The 15,000-nt window shown below is 36.7% G+C and overlaps 1 protein-coding gene across 1 annotated transcript in view; it reads right to left on the reverse strand.

The window, feature by feature from the left end:
- The window catches only part of LOC125044210 (protein OS-9-like), a 25,671-nt gene extending 17,677 nt beyond the window's left edge, over positions 1 to 7,994 (reverse strand). Inside the window, exons 1-6 of the mRNA XM_047640725.1 lie at positions 7,547 to 7,994; positions 5,496 to 5,631; positions 3,175 to 3,279; positions 2,779 to 2,945; positions 2,125 to 2,326; positions 404 to 658 (exon numbers count right to left, since the gene is read on the reverse strand). Coding sequence (XP_047496681.1) covers positions 404 to 658; positions 2,125 to 2,326; positions 2,779 to 2,945; positions 3,175 to 3,279; positions 5,496 to 5,631; positions 7,547 to 7,684 — 1,003 coding nt within the window. The 5' untranslated portion in view covers positions 7,685 to 7,994. The remainder of the gene's footprint in view (positions 1 to 403; positions 659 to 2,124; positions 2,327 to 2,778; positions 2,946 to 3,174; positions 3,280 to 5,495; positions 5,632 to 7,546) is intronic.
- Positions 7,995 to 15,000: the final 7,006 nt, after the last annotated feature.

Here is a 15,000-nt window from a genome sequence, read left to right on the forward strand (position 1 = left end):
AATATTTTTCATATTTCTCATACGGTGTCAATTGTGTTTATATCATTATCATGCAATGCAAGTATGCATTTTGCTTATTCAATAATCACTGGTTGTAAGGGTGTCACAATCAATGTGGCAATGCAATAGGAGGTTTTATCATTTATTTTATTTCTACTGTTTACCCTGTAAATGTGAAAGTTATATTGTACCCTACAGTTTGATGGAGCGGTTATCATTATTTTGTGCCTATTGTTTACACGTGAATTATTCACAGGTTAGACCCTACAATAAAGGAGTTAATTTCATTGTCTTTTTTAATCACCTGGTGAAACAATCACTATGCAGAATTAATACTTCCTTCATCTAAATTCTGAATATTTTACACACATCATTCATACTTACTCATATCTTTAAGACTCACCATTTTCCTCAAGTGTAATCTGTGTCTCTACCCCCATAACATCTTCCTTGGCTTCAGCAGCCTGTGCATTCTTCTGTTTCTTGACAGGATACAGGCGGAAAATCTTAATACTCATCTTCAACTCATCATCATCTGCGGAGTCTGATGACACAGGCTCAAGCATGGACTGGCTCTCTCCCATTTCGGATTCATGGGTTAGCTCTTCATTTTGCTTCAACCATTTCTCTTTCAAGCTCTCCTCTTCCTTTGTTTTTCCTGTAAGTGTGTGTCCATGATTTGATCAGTCCATTTTGGCAAAAGAGAAATAGAAAGAAAGAAAGAAAGAAATGGAAGAAAGGATAGGAAAGGAAAGGAAAGGAAAGAAAAGAAAAGAAAGAAGAGATGAGGATGAAGTGGAATAGTGAACTCCTCACATGACGTGACCCTTTTGCACATTTATGTCACAACTGTCCACTACTCATACTCCCTCTTCCCCCACCCCCTCTCCCACTTCCTCCATACACACACACACGCACACACACACACACACACACACACGCGCACACACACACACACACACACACACACACACACACACACACACACACACACACACACACACACACACACACTAAATTGTGCTGTGACTCACATGTTTCATAAGTTGCAGCCTGATTACTAGTGTAATTTTACAGATGTTAGCCTCAGGAGCCCGAGAAGCCCGGAAGAAATGTAAAGTCTAAGAAATATGACCCAGGAAAATGGGATTGGCACACCAAGGCATGCATGCACATGCCACCTGGAATGGAGACCATGCATGCCATGGTATTTACATACATGTCACCTAGTGGCAAATGGTTAAATATATTAGCTGCTGCTCTGACTGCACCTGCATGAAGAGCTCAGAGATAAGAAGTTCCAGGTAGAAGTCTTGTCAAGTCATAGTGACTCCTAAGTTCCCAATGCATGATGTTAGATTTCAAGCCATTGTTGTAGTCAAGAACGACAACTGGCTTGGTGTGTACTTCTCCTCTCTAGTTGGTAGACAAGTTACCATATCATGGCAGAGGATGATCAAAATCATGCTGACTTGCATCTTGTCCATCCAAGAAAGAGCTAGCATACTGATGATAGTGCTTTGATGATCAATGTCAGCATATAAGGCGAATCTACATCAAGCTCCAAGGCCCAGTCAGACCAATCCACATGATCCCTAATGACCAATTATGCACTAAATTCCCTTTCTCACCATCTGCCCTAGACATTCCCCCCTCATAATCATCCTTTCCCCTACACTCCCTCATAATCATGAGCCCTCAATCCTCACAATAATTTCTCAACACAGTAACAGACATTGAGAGAATGCTGACATGCCCAGTGTGTAGGGCAAAACACTGCCATCAGCATAAACCAACACTACCAGTGTCTAAACTAAAGCAATGCTGTTAGCATATACTGACAGTTGTCTGGTAGATTACCATGCCAAAGGCCTGGGTATTTGTGTTAAGCTCAAATCATAAAGAGAAAGAAATGAAGAAAAATAAAAGCTAGAGAGAAACACACAACACTCAAGTAAATAAAGAATGATTATAAGCATAAAAACGGAACTATAATGTAAGTAAATGTTAAATTGATAAATAAATAAAGCTTAGTATAAAGAAGGGGCTGGGGCACAACTATACAAGATATGAACACACCCAATCTATCTTCATTGACTCCCTGAACAACAGCCCACAACTTACTTTCTTGATAATCTACATATCTAAGGTACTGCTCCTCTGAAATGACGGGGGCGCAAGTTATTGCGTGGGGAGTCCGCACAGCTTGTAGTCTCAGGTATGGGTGATGGCAGACCCTTGTAGTTGCAACTGTGACTACATAACGACAGGACTCTGGTTCATCTACTCTTTGTATGTAGTCACCAACACCATCTTCACAGTGAAACTACAAGAAAGTTATAAACATCAAAATCAAATATTGTCTTTGTGAACTTTTTAGAGTCATAACACTAAAAAAATGTAATACTGTGCAACCATATTTACAAGTAGGTGTTATATTATTATATTATATATGCTCAGGTTATGCAAGATATAAATTCATTACTAATGTATGCATATTCTTAGTTAATTATGTTTATTTATACCAATAGCTTTTTAATTCTTGTATATAATGCTATTTGATGATAATCATAATTATACTAAAGGAATAAAAGCAATAACAATGACAGGAATGTTAATAATAATAAAGATAATAACAATAATAACAATAGCAATAAAAACAATAATCATAATCATACTCATGACAGCAACAATAACAGCAATAACAATAACAATAACAATAACCATAATAATAATATATTTTATATGTAAAATATATAAAATATGATAAATGCTTACTCTAACTTCTGTTCTTCGAGGTTCTCCAGTGAGGTCGCACTTGGTGCCATTTACATAAAACTGACTATGGAATCTCTGCAGTCGATTCTTTGTCTCTGAGCTATTTTTCCAGTTGTATTCAGACTCATATTTTCCAAGTATTAGAATTGGTCCTGAAGCCTTGTTATCTGCAATAAAGTAAGAAATCAAACTCAGGCTCACAACTTGAGACAGGCCATAGATGAAGAACGAGTGAGGAAATTTTGATATTAGTTGAAATATACGTTAAAACAACATTCAGCTGATGAGGATTCGTTAACAAATCATCTTAATCTAGGAAATATAAAATTTGAATCTTGGTCTCTAGGAATAAATATTTATAACTGATATGTAATATACAGTAACATCTGTTTTTACCTTCAAGGTGGTACTGCTTGATCACAGAACCATAACAGAATTCATAAGTCCACCAATCTACTGTCTTGATCAAGCATGGTGCTGTCTCCATAGGCTTCAAGAGACCTGGAAATAAGGAATAAAGTCAACATTACAGTGCAGCCAGAGAGAAAAATACAGACACATATGCATGCGGTGTCTGTCTGTCGGCATTTGGCTGTCGGTCTCATAGAAACAGGATACATATGCACAAACATACCTAATATTGCACAAATGAAACAGCCTTAGTAGCTTGCATACCATCTAAATTAGGGGGTACTTTGCTTTAAGCCTTTTTATAATGCTTTTCATTGCTTAAGGAAGATGTCATTTCTGACAAACCTTGAGAAAAGTCTGACTAGGCAACACTATCAATGATATCATCTATGTAGGAAAGATAGAAAGAATTAATTTTGTTTACACATAGATAGCTCCAGAAGAACTTTCTCACCAAAGAAGACAACTACTAGGTTTATCTGATCCCACCTATCTGTCCCATGCCTTGAATTTCTGGAAGAAAATCTTTTACTTATACTGCCATTATAACTGTTAATAACACTATCAGAATAATAATGATAAAAACAATAATAAAGATAAAAATAATAACAGTAATAAAAAAAAAAAACTTTTCCTAAAAAAGAATAAAGTATACAGGTGAGCTTGGATAGACCTAGTAATTAGCACTTTGATGACTAATGGCTGCCTTATTATAATTCAGAAGGGTCCTTTAAATCTAACCTCAAGTGGTACCCTTACAGATGAAACCCCATTTAATTTATTCTAAAATAGATATTGCAGCCTTTTCCCTTTCCCTGAGCAGTTAGCAATCCTGGTAGAATAATAATAATAATAATAATAATAATAATAATAATAATAATAATAGTAATAAACAAACAAACACAAAAAAAAAACATAATAATATCATTATGGAATACTTATTTGGTACAACATAGTTTGAGTGCAAATGTACAAGGAATTAATAATCAAACATATGTCAGTGTGGAAGCAGACAATTTAGGCGATCAGGTCATGTGCTGCTTGTCGTTTTCCAAGTACAACTGCAGTAAATATAAAAGTGGAAGTACATGGAAAATAATAACAATAATAATAATATAAATAAACAAATGAATGCAATACATAATTAGATAAATAGACTTAAAACTCCCTTTCTCTGAAGTGCCTTTAGTATCAAAATACAAACTGTTGAACTTTTGTGCATATCAGAATTGTATTTATAAATATAATTTTTGTTACTTTATATATACAGTATGAAGGCCTATGTATATATATATGCATATGCATGTATATCTGTAACTATATCTATCTCTCTATCTATCTAATATATACTGCAACAGTTACCATATCTAAATAGAATCTAACTATTCCATTATCAACATAAAGGCAATACCTTAAACAACCAAGACTTCAATGCCTATCATCCTTATCTGATGATTATTACCAAATGGTTTTGGGGCATCCAGCATTTAAATAAAACATAAGGTGTGTCTTTAGCCTGTATAAGTGTCCAATGGGTTGCAAATGTACATAAACATGTACATACAATACAGAACCCTGTCATTTGTTGTGATTCTTTGAATAGAAATGAAGGCTCATCATCTAATTCACCGAGTAATATGAGTATACTATTGCTTGAAAGATATGTAGTTCCTCTGTTTGCTTTGGGCAGTTGATTAATGCACAGCGTATAGATAGGTAAATTTTAAAAAGAAAATTATGTGATTGTGTTTAACCTTTTCACTTGGGTTTTCTGCAACCTTGTGTTTATTTTCTAGATCTCTGCAAGTAACTACTAATTTTATAAAATTCTGGAGAAATTCTAAAGGAAAAGAATGAGAAAAGGATTCACATATAGCTACTCTCCTCCTCCCTTTGTTATAAAACCCTCAACATTTCAACAATGCATATGATGTACAAAAAGAGTTTAGGGTGAGGGATGGGGAAAGTTGCATTCTGGACTACCATACTTCTTGAAAGGATTCCTAAACAGGGAGAGGGATCCTAAACTATTTTTAATAATACAGGTGCAAGTGCTTGTGAAGCACTTTATGTATAAATAAAATTAATAAAATAAATCTACTGTGGGCAGTGCAAGTACATGCTGATAGTGGGTCAAGATTTAAAAAAAAAAAAATTTTTTTTTTTTTTTACTTGCCAAAAGTGCAAGCAAAACTAGCAAGTTATTGAATAAATAAAATAAATTATTATCAAACAAAGCCTAAGTAACTATAAAATAGATGAATAATAACTATAAAAAATGCCTTTTCACAGACAAGAATTCTCACCAGAAATATCTACCAGCTGATCAAGTATATTCTCATCGCTCTTGCTGTCTGCATCTGTGGGTGTGACGCTGGGTAAAGAGCAAACAAATTCTTGCCCATGTTTATTTACAACACTTATCACTTCGCCTTCCAGGTGCTGTAGGGTCAGAAAAAGAAACAAATCTTAAACTCTTTTATATATACACCAAAAGAACTCACTCAACTCTTTCCCTCTTTCATTCTTTATGTAATAACATGACAATATCATTAACACTAATAACAATGATATAGCAACAGCAAAGTCATATAAAATTACAATCATAATTAGACATTTATAATAATAACAACAACTCTAATGAAAAAAAAAATACAGAAGTACACTATTTTTGTCTGCAGTGTATAAAAAAAGAAAAAACAATAGAGAAACAATAAACATTATACATATACAAATATATATAAATATATATATATGTATATATATAATATATAATATATATTATATATATTAATATATAATATATAAATATATATATTATCTATGTATCTATCATATATATATTATATTTGTATATGTGTATGTGTATATATATGTATATATATGTGTATACATACATATATATATATATATATATATTTATATATATATATATATATATATATATATATATATATATATATATATATATATATTTATATATATCTATATATATAAATATATATAAATATATATAAATATATATAAACATATATATACATATATATACATATATACACACACATACATACATATATATATATATATACACACACACACATATATATACATACATACACACTGTAATTTTTGTTTTACATTATTCCTTTGACTAAAACTATAAAGAAAGCAACACTAGGCATTTCAAATTATCTAACATTACAATTGTTAGTATTACCAAACTCGCTGTTAATAATGCAAATACTCAAGAAAAAAGTGGGTAATCTTTTAGTTTCACACAACTATCCAACCCTTGCAGTTATTATTCCTTGTTTAAATTATTAAGTTTGTAATTGGAGTGAATCTTTTGTTAATTTCCATTGCAAATGATATATCATAAATGAAAGTACTGGTATCTGTTTATGAATTTAAGAGACTAAGTCCCAGCATTCCTGGGAATCTACAAATACACCCACCCAATCACTGCATTTCCCACCACCAGAAGATGGCAGTGAACCAACTCTCCACGTTGCATTTGCTGCAACCTATTTTCTTCATTTCTGACGTTTGTATTTGCCTTAACAAATTATTTTATGTATTAATTTGCGTAGATTTTTCCTTTCTTTATGACTGTCATTAGATTTTCTGGAAGGTAAATAATCCTCCACATAGTCATGAATCTCCCTTATTTTATATTTGCGCACCTTTTGCCATGGATTAAAAGTGTCTTAGTTTTCGTCAAGGTATCCACTCCACACACTTATTTTACTGTACTCTTGGTTGACATGTGTGGAAAGTTTACCCATATTTTACCCTGTAATTTCCCTGATGCCATTTATGCCTTCAGGGCCAAGACTATGAATATTGGGGGGGTTTCCATGGCATAATTTCTATATACTTGGGATATAGAGAGTGAGAGGAATCCATTGATAACACTTCCATCATGATCGCACATGCAAAAGTATTGTGATTATTTACCCAGTATCTTCTAGCCCTCTTGGAAATAAGACCGGGAACAAGTCATATGTGAAGCCATAAGCATAAGAGAAGAAATGTCTTTACCTCTGGTTGCTTTTCAGTTAACACGAATACAACATGAATTTTCTCCATCATGAACACCTACTCCAACATCTTAACCTGATTTCCACATGTACAATATATGAAATAACTGGAGTAAATAAGGAAAAAAAATAGTAAAATGATCACAGTGTCCCACCTAAAACACAACGAAATTACACATGGCTTAATATCAACTAGGACTCTCCAGAAACGGAACAAACATTCATCACATCTCAAGCAAAGCATATGGGAGAAAAAATACCACAGAAATGATACAGAGCAGAATATAAAAAAAGGGGTAAAAAAAAAAAATGTTCACCTGTTCTCTGGACACCGGCTGTTCAATGATATCCACAGCGTAATGGATGGACGTAATTTCTTCCACATTGAGCACTGTGTTGAGGGTGTTCCCTGTGGCCAGGAGCGTCCCAACCACAACCAGTATGTGGAAAATCATGATGGTTCACATCCCTCACCCTTGGTCACACTTGCACACTGTCGACTCGCTCCTCGACGTCGATCCTCTCGCCTCCTGGGGTTGCCTGGCTCAGAGGGACACTCAGAGGTCTATTTCGGCCTTTTTTCCGAGGTTCTCGCGGGCTTAGGTGTCTTTACGAGGGATATAGGATGATGGTGTCTTTAACGTGGGATGTTATGTTTGGGAAAGACTTCGAATGTGGAAATATTATGCCATAATTGGAGGGAGAGAAATGAGGTCTTGGCGTCGACGTTCTGCGCGGCGCCGGTTGCCAAGTTGGCTTTTTTCTGCTTTGTTTTTCTTGTGACGTCACTCGAAGGAAAGAAAGATGGAAAAGAAGAAATTGAAAGAAAGAGGAGGATAGGAGAGCGATGGGAAAGAAAGAGGAGGGTGAGAGAGAGATGGAAAGAAAGACGAGGATAAGAGAGAGATGGAAAGAAAGAAGAGGATAAGAGAGAGATGGAAAAAAAGAGGTGGAAAAGAAGAGATGGGACGAAAGAGGATAAGAGAGAGACGGGAAAGAGGAGGATAAGACGGAGAAGAAAGGATGGAACGGAAGAAAAAATGAAGAACATTTTTTTAACCACAATTATCACATCGTTAATTGATATAGTTTCATCATAATTATTTTATTATTATAACGACTGTTATCATTAGCGACTGTTATCATCATTGCCATTGTTATCACGAATATAGTAATTTCTATCATTATTACATTAGTCTTATGACATCGCTACTATTGTTCGTATACATCATTATAATTTCGATTACTATCCCTGTATTTAACAGATCACAACACGTTAAAAAAGTAGATACTAAAAGAAGGTTGAGAATGTATGTGTATGTGTGTGTGTGGTGTGTGTGTGTGTGTGTGTGTGTGTGTGTGTGTGTGTGTGTGTGTGTGTGTGTGTGTGTGTGTATGTGTGTGTGTGTGTGAGAGAGAGAGAGAGAGAGAGAGAGAGAGAGAGAGAGAGAGAGAGAGAGAGAGAGAGAGAGAGAGAGAGAGAGAGAAAGAGAAAGAGAAAGAGAAAGAGAGAGAGAGAGAGAGAGAGAGAGAGAGAGAGAGAGAGAGAGAGAGAGAGAGAGGAGAGAGAGGAGAGAGAGGAGAGTGTGGGGAGAAATAAGCCGTATTGGTAAGGCTGCTGCTTTTTTTTGTGACTAACAACGGACTCATTGTTATAAAGTTGTAACAGCGCGTTTATATTTGCCTTTCATTCATTTCAGGTTTGCGTTGATGTTGCTAGTATTATTAAGATCAATATTATCAATATTATTATAATTGGTTATCATTAACATTATCATTATAATGATAATAATATAATTTATTATCATTATTGTTGTATTATCATAATCAATATCATTATTATCATTTGTATAATTGTTGTTGTTATTCTCATTATTACTATTACTATTATCATTATTAACTTTATTATTACTATTATAATTATCATTATCATTATTATATTACCATGGCCATTATTATAATCATCATTATGATCACTATTATTGTAATCATAATTATTATTATCGTAATTATCATTACTATACTATTATTATCATTATCATACTATTATTATTATCATGATTATTATTATGATCATTATCATTATTATTTTTATTATTTTCATTATTGTCATTATTATTATTATTATCATTATTATTATTATTATTATCATCATTACTCTTAATATCAGTATTATAAGTAATAAGTATTATTGATATAATTGTCACTATCATTATTACATTATTTTGATTATTACTGTTATTATCATTATTATCATCATTATCATATTATTATTGATTTTTATTTTTGACATTATTATTATTATTATTATTATTATCATTCTCATTATTATTATTCTCAGTATTGTTTTTGTTACTTTTATTATTATTATCGTTGTTATTATTATTATCGTTATTTTCATCGGTACCATTAGTGTTATTATTGAAAGATTTCATCATACTTATCATCATCATCATCATTATCATTGTTATTTGTCTTTTATCCATTTAGTTTTGCGTTGATGTCATTATATTAAGATCATCATCATCAACGTTATTTACCATCACTGGTTATCATTACAAGTATCATTATTATTATTATTATTATTACTATCATCAATATTGTTAGTAATGACAGTAGTAGGATCGTATTGTTATTATTATTCTAATTATTGGCATTATCATTATCATTGTTAATATTATTAATATTGTTAGTATTATTATAATAGTTATTATAATAATGATAATAATAACAATAATGACAATGATAATATCAATAAGTATTATTATTATCATTACTATAGTAATAATAATAATAATTATTATTATTACAAATATTGTTATCATTATTATTATTACTGTTTTTGTTGTTCTTGTTTATATGTTTTATTATAATTATCATTATTATTTTTATTATCATTATTATTGTTTCTTTTATTGTCATTATCGTAAGGAGTATCAATATTATTACTATTATCATTATTATTATCATTACTGTCATTATTATTATCATTGTGACTAATTTCATCATCATTATCACTGTTATTATCATTATCACTGTTATTATCATTATCATAGGCACTGATCAGTAAAAAGAGTAACCAATATTATGAAACTATATGAAATTAGAAAGTAGAAATAGAAAATGAATAAAGATATGTATAAAAGAGGATTATATATCAATAGGTTAAACAGTAAACAAAAAAGATCATACCAGATGGCAAGAGGTGTAAACACAACTGACTCGTATACAATAAACATTTATTATGGACGTGAGTGTAATACATAAAGCAATTACCCTGTCACGATGAAAAAGTATAAAGAACACTGGCCTGTCCGTGCTTTTAACCCATTACCGACGGGCATGGCATGTATGTACAATTGTACATGCTATGTCTACTGTGAATTTACTTGTTGAATTGTTTTTACAGATAGATGGCTACACTTGTACTAAGTCACCAGTGAGCCAGTTATGAGTACTGCCTGTCTCCTTCGTTTCCCTTTTCTTTGATTTACGAAAATATTTTACGTTATCTTATTTTGCTGTTACTATTATTTATAACATTATAGTAATTATAATGTTTGTAATAAAAACAACACCATCGATATTCATAGCACTAGTAAAAAGTACGTTTTTCTCACCAATTCAAGGAAAGGTGAAATCAGGTAAGGTCACAAGATCTACTAATTGACTCCTATGTGGCTAAGCACTAGCAGAGCTATCTATGTACAGAGACATTTCACAAAAATATAAAAAATGAGAACAGCATTTCCCCCCTTGTTTTATTCAACGGGTTTATGTCATGAATAACAAATCCATTCTGTTTTCTTGATAATGTATGAACAATAGCCAAACACGTCTTAAAAAACAAATTTCTACTTATAAATCTATATTTTTTTCCCCGAATACACAGCTGCACAAAAAATCAGATCATGCTATCGAAAGCTGTGCAGAGTATCTGGGTGTTAACATATGTTATAAATTATCAATATTTAAAGACTTTCACATACATGTGGGTAAGGGCCACGTGATAAGAATAGAACAGTGAAGGGACACCTATATGCACACATGGTTACATAAATACATATGTATGTATACATATATATATGTATATATATTCATATATATGCATATATACATATACATGTGTATATATATACATATATATGCATATATATACATATACATATATATATGCTTATATATGTATATATATATATGAATATATATATCTATGTATATATATGCATATATATATGCATATATATGTGTTTATATATATATGCATATATATGTATATATATGCATATATATATGTATATATATGCATATATATGTATATATATGCATATATATGTATATATATGCATATATATGTATATATATGCATATATATGTATATATATGCATGTATATATATCCTGGACCTCGAGCCACGTGGCAAGCAGCTACGCGGTCTTTCATACACAAATGGTTATGTACACGGTATATTGCTCGTTCACCTACTAACGCCTCGTCCTCGAGGCGCCTTAGACCTGCCTCAAGGGTGACCCAACTTGGCTGGTCCTGACTTGCTAGTCACTTCGATCTCGCGTGCGTTGTCCCTGATGTATCTTCGTGGCTGCTCGTCCTTGTTGCCCTCCTCGTCCTGGTCCCTGATAAATCCGTCTGTCCTCGAAAGTCTCGCACAGGTCCTCCATGACTTCAGTTTCGCCCAGACTTCCTCGTAGTCCTCGTCCAGGCCTAAGTCGGCGGCGTACTCGCCCAATGCACGTCCTCGCAGATCTCGTACAGACGTCCTCGTAATCATCGTCAGGATCTGCGGGCGTCCGGGCAGGAAGCGTCCTCTACGGCATCTCAGGGCGGCTGATACCTGCGTTGACGAGCTCCTGGATCTTTGGGTGGTTGCTTCAGAGGGATGAAAGAAACCACCTGGCAAAAGGACAAGACCCCCCTTCCCTCACTGAGGTGAAACAGCCTTTGGATGGCCGCTTCAGAGGGAAGGGGGAAACACTTTGAAAAGACACAGGTCCTTTCCTTCCTCACTGAGGTGAAGCAACCTTTGGGTGGTTGCTTCAGAGGGATGAAAGGAACTGCCTGGCAAAAGTGCAAAACCTCCCCTCCCTCACTGAGGTGAAACAGCCTTTGGGTGGCTGTTTCAGAGGGAAGGAGGAATCCCTTTGAAAAGACACAGGTCCTTTCCTTCCTCACTGAGGTGAAACAACCTTTGGGTGGTTGTTTCAGAGGAATGAAAGGAACTGCCTGGCAAGAACGCAAAACCTCCCTTCCCTCACTGAGGTGAAACAACCTTTGGGTGGCTGTTTCAGAGGGAAGGGGGAACTACTTTGAAAAGACACAGGTCCTCTCTTTCCTCACTGAGGTGAAACAACCTTTGGGTGGTTGATTCAGAGGGATGAAAGGAACTGGCTGGCAAAAGTACAAAACCTCCCTTCCCTCACTGAGGTGAAACAACCTTTGGGTGGTTGTTTCAGAGGAATGAAAGGAACTGCCTGGCAAGAACGCAAAACCTCCCTTCCCTCACTGAGGTGAAACAACCTTTGGGTGGCTGTTTCAGAGGGAAGGGGGAACTACTTTGAAAAGACACAGGTCCTCTCTTTCCTCACTGAGGTGAAACAACCTTTGGGTGGTTGATTCAGAGGGATGAAAGGAACTGGCTGGCAAAAGTACAAAACCTCCCTTCCCTCACTGAGGTAAAACAGCCTTTGGGTGGCTGTCTCAGAGGGAACCCCTTTGAAAAAGACACAGGTCCTTTCCTTCCTCACTGAGGTGTAACAACCCTTGGGTGGTTGCTTCAGAGGGATGAAAGGAACTGCCTGGCAAAAGTGCAAGACCTCCCTTCCCTCACTGAGGTGAAACAGCCTTTGGGTGGCTGTTTCAGAGGAAAGGAGGAATCCCTTTGAAAAGACACAGGTCCTTTCCTTCCTCACTGAGGTGAAACAACCTTTGGGTGGTTGCTTCAGGGGAATGAAAGGAACTGCCTGGCAAGAACGCAAAACCTCCCTTCCCTCACTGAGGTGAAACAACCTTTGGGTGGCTGTTTCAGAGGGAAGGGGGAACTACTTTGAAAAGACACAGGTCCTCTCCTTCCTCACTGAGGTGATACAACCTTTGGTTGGTTGCTTCAGAGGGATGAAAGGAACTGGCTGGCAAAAGTGCAAAACCTCCCTTCCCTCACTGAGGTAAAACAGCCTTTGGGTCGCTGTCTCAGAGGGAATCCCTTTGAAAAAGACACAGGTCCTTTCCTTCCTCACTGAGGTGTAACAACCCTTGGGTGGTTGCTTCAGGGGAACGAAAGGAACCACCTGGCAAAAGTGCAAGACCTCCCTTCCCTCACTGAGGTGAACCAGCCTTTGGTTGGCTGTCTCAGAGGGAAGAAGGGATTCACTTTGAAAAGGTACAGGTCCTCTCCTTCCTCGCTGAGGTGAAACAACCTTTGGGTGGTTGCTTCAGAGGGATGAAAGGAACTGCCTGGTAAAAGTGCAAGACTCCTCTTCCCTCACTGCGGTGAAACAGCCTTTGAGAGGCTGTTTTAGAGGGAAGAGGGATCCACTTTGAAAAGGTACAGGTCCTCTCCTTCCTCACTGAGGTGAAACAACCTTTGGGTGGTTGTTTCTGAGGAATAAGCGGAACCTCCTGAGAAAAGTGTAAGAGCTCCCGCCCTCACTGAGGTGAAGCAACCTTTGGGTGGCTGCTTCAGAGGGCTGAGCAAAAGGGCTCCAAACAATGATGTCCCGTAGGTGGAAGGGCATCCCCTCTGGTCTCTCCCCAGGGGTTTACACCTACCCACGCGTTTGCCGTGCGTGGCAGCCTTGTGCGCTGTGGAGACTGGAGTCCTGGAGGTTGAGCGATGCCGTGAACGAGTACGCCCTGCGGCTAGCAACACGCCTCTTTGGTCCTCTATTCCAGCAAGACAGGCGGCCTGAACCCGGCTCGGTCACAGCCAATCGGCTGGTCTCCCCCGGGAGGCTAGGGTCAAGCAGTCATGCCGCCATTGGCACTCACAATGGTCCGTGAGTGCCGTCACAATGGCTATTGAACATGTGCCGAAAACTATTCCGAAGGCAATGAACCCCTGACAACTTATCCCTCCTAAGGGAGGCTGTCACGGATGCCAAGGAAACTGCCAACAGAGTCAGGCAGGAAAAGTGGCTGGAATAGTGTGAGTCCTTCGACCACCAAACCACCCTTTCAGAGCTGTGGCAACGGGTCAAGCGAGCTACCAGCCGCTCAGCCCCGAAGTGCACCCATCACGACTCCCAAGCAGAGGCTAACAGACTGGTGCACGAGTTCTCTGCGAGAACGAGCAGCAACAGTCTGCCAGCCGAGCTGAGGGCAAGACAAGAGCGTCTACAGCCAGACAGACACGCTCAGATCAGAGAAAGGGCAGCCGAACCCGATAACTCTGACGTTATCTTTTCTCTGAGGGAACTAAGGAAAGCCTATAAAACCAGTTCCAACACAGCCCCGGGCTCTGATGGGATCTCGTACCCCATTATCTCCTACCTAGGACTAGCAGGTGAACGTGCACTCTTGCAACTCATCAACAAGTCCTGAGAAACTTCCACTCTACCCCAGAGTTGGAAGAGGGCTACCATAGTTCCCGTCCCAAAACCAAAGGAGCCGGGGAAGTACCGCCCCATCTCTCTGCTCAGCTGCCTAGCCAAGACGGCCGAGAGGAGGGTACTAAATCGGCTTCAATGGAAAACGGGACCCCCGCACGAACACCTCCATGGGTTCACAAGGGGCATGGGCACAGCGCACAGCATAGCCA

This window comes from Penaeus chinensis, chromosome 35 (assembly GCF_019202785.1).
Source record: "Penaeus chinensis breed Huanghai No. 1 chromosome 35, ASM1920278v2, whole genome shotgun sequence".
Taxonomy (NCBI): domain Eukaryota; kingdom Metazoa; phylum Arthropoda; class Malacostraca; order Decapoda; family Penaeidae; genus Penaeus; species Penaeus chinensis.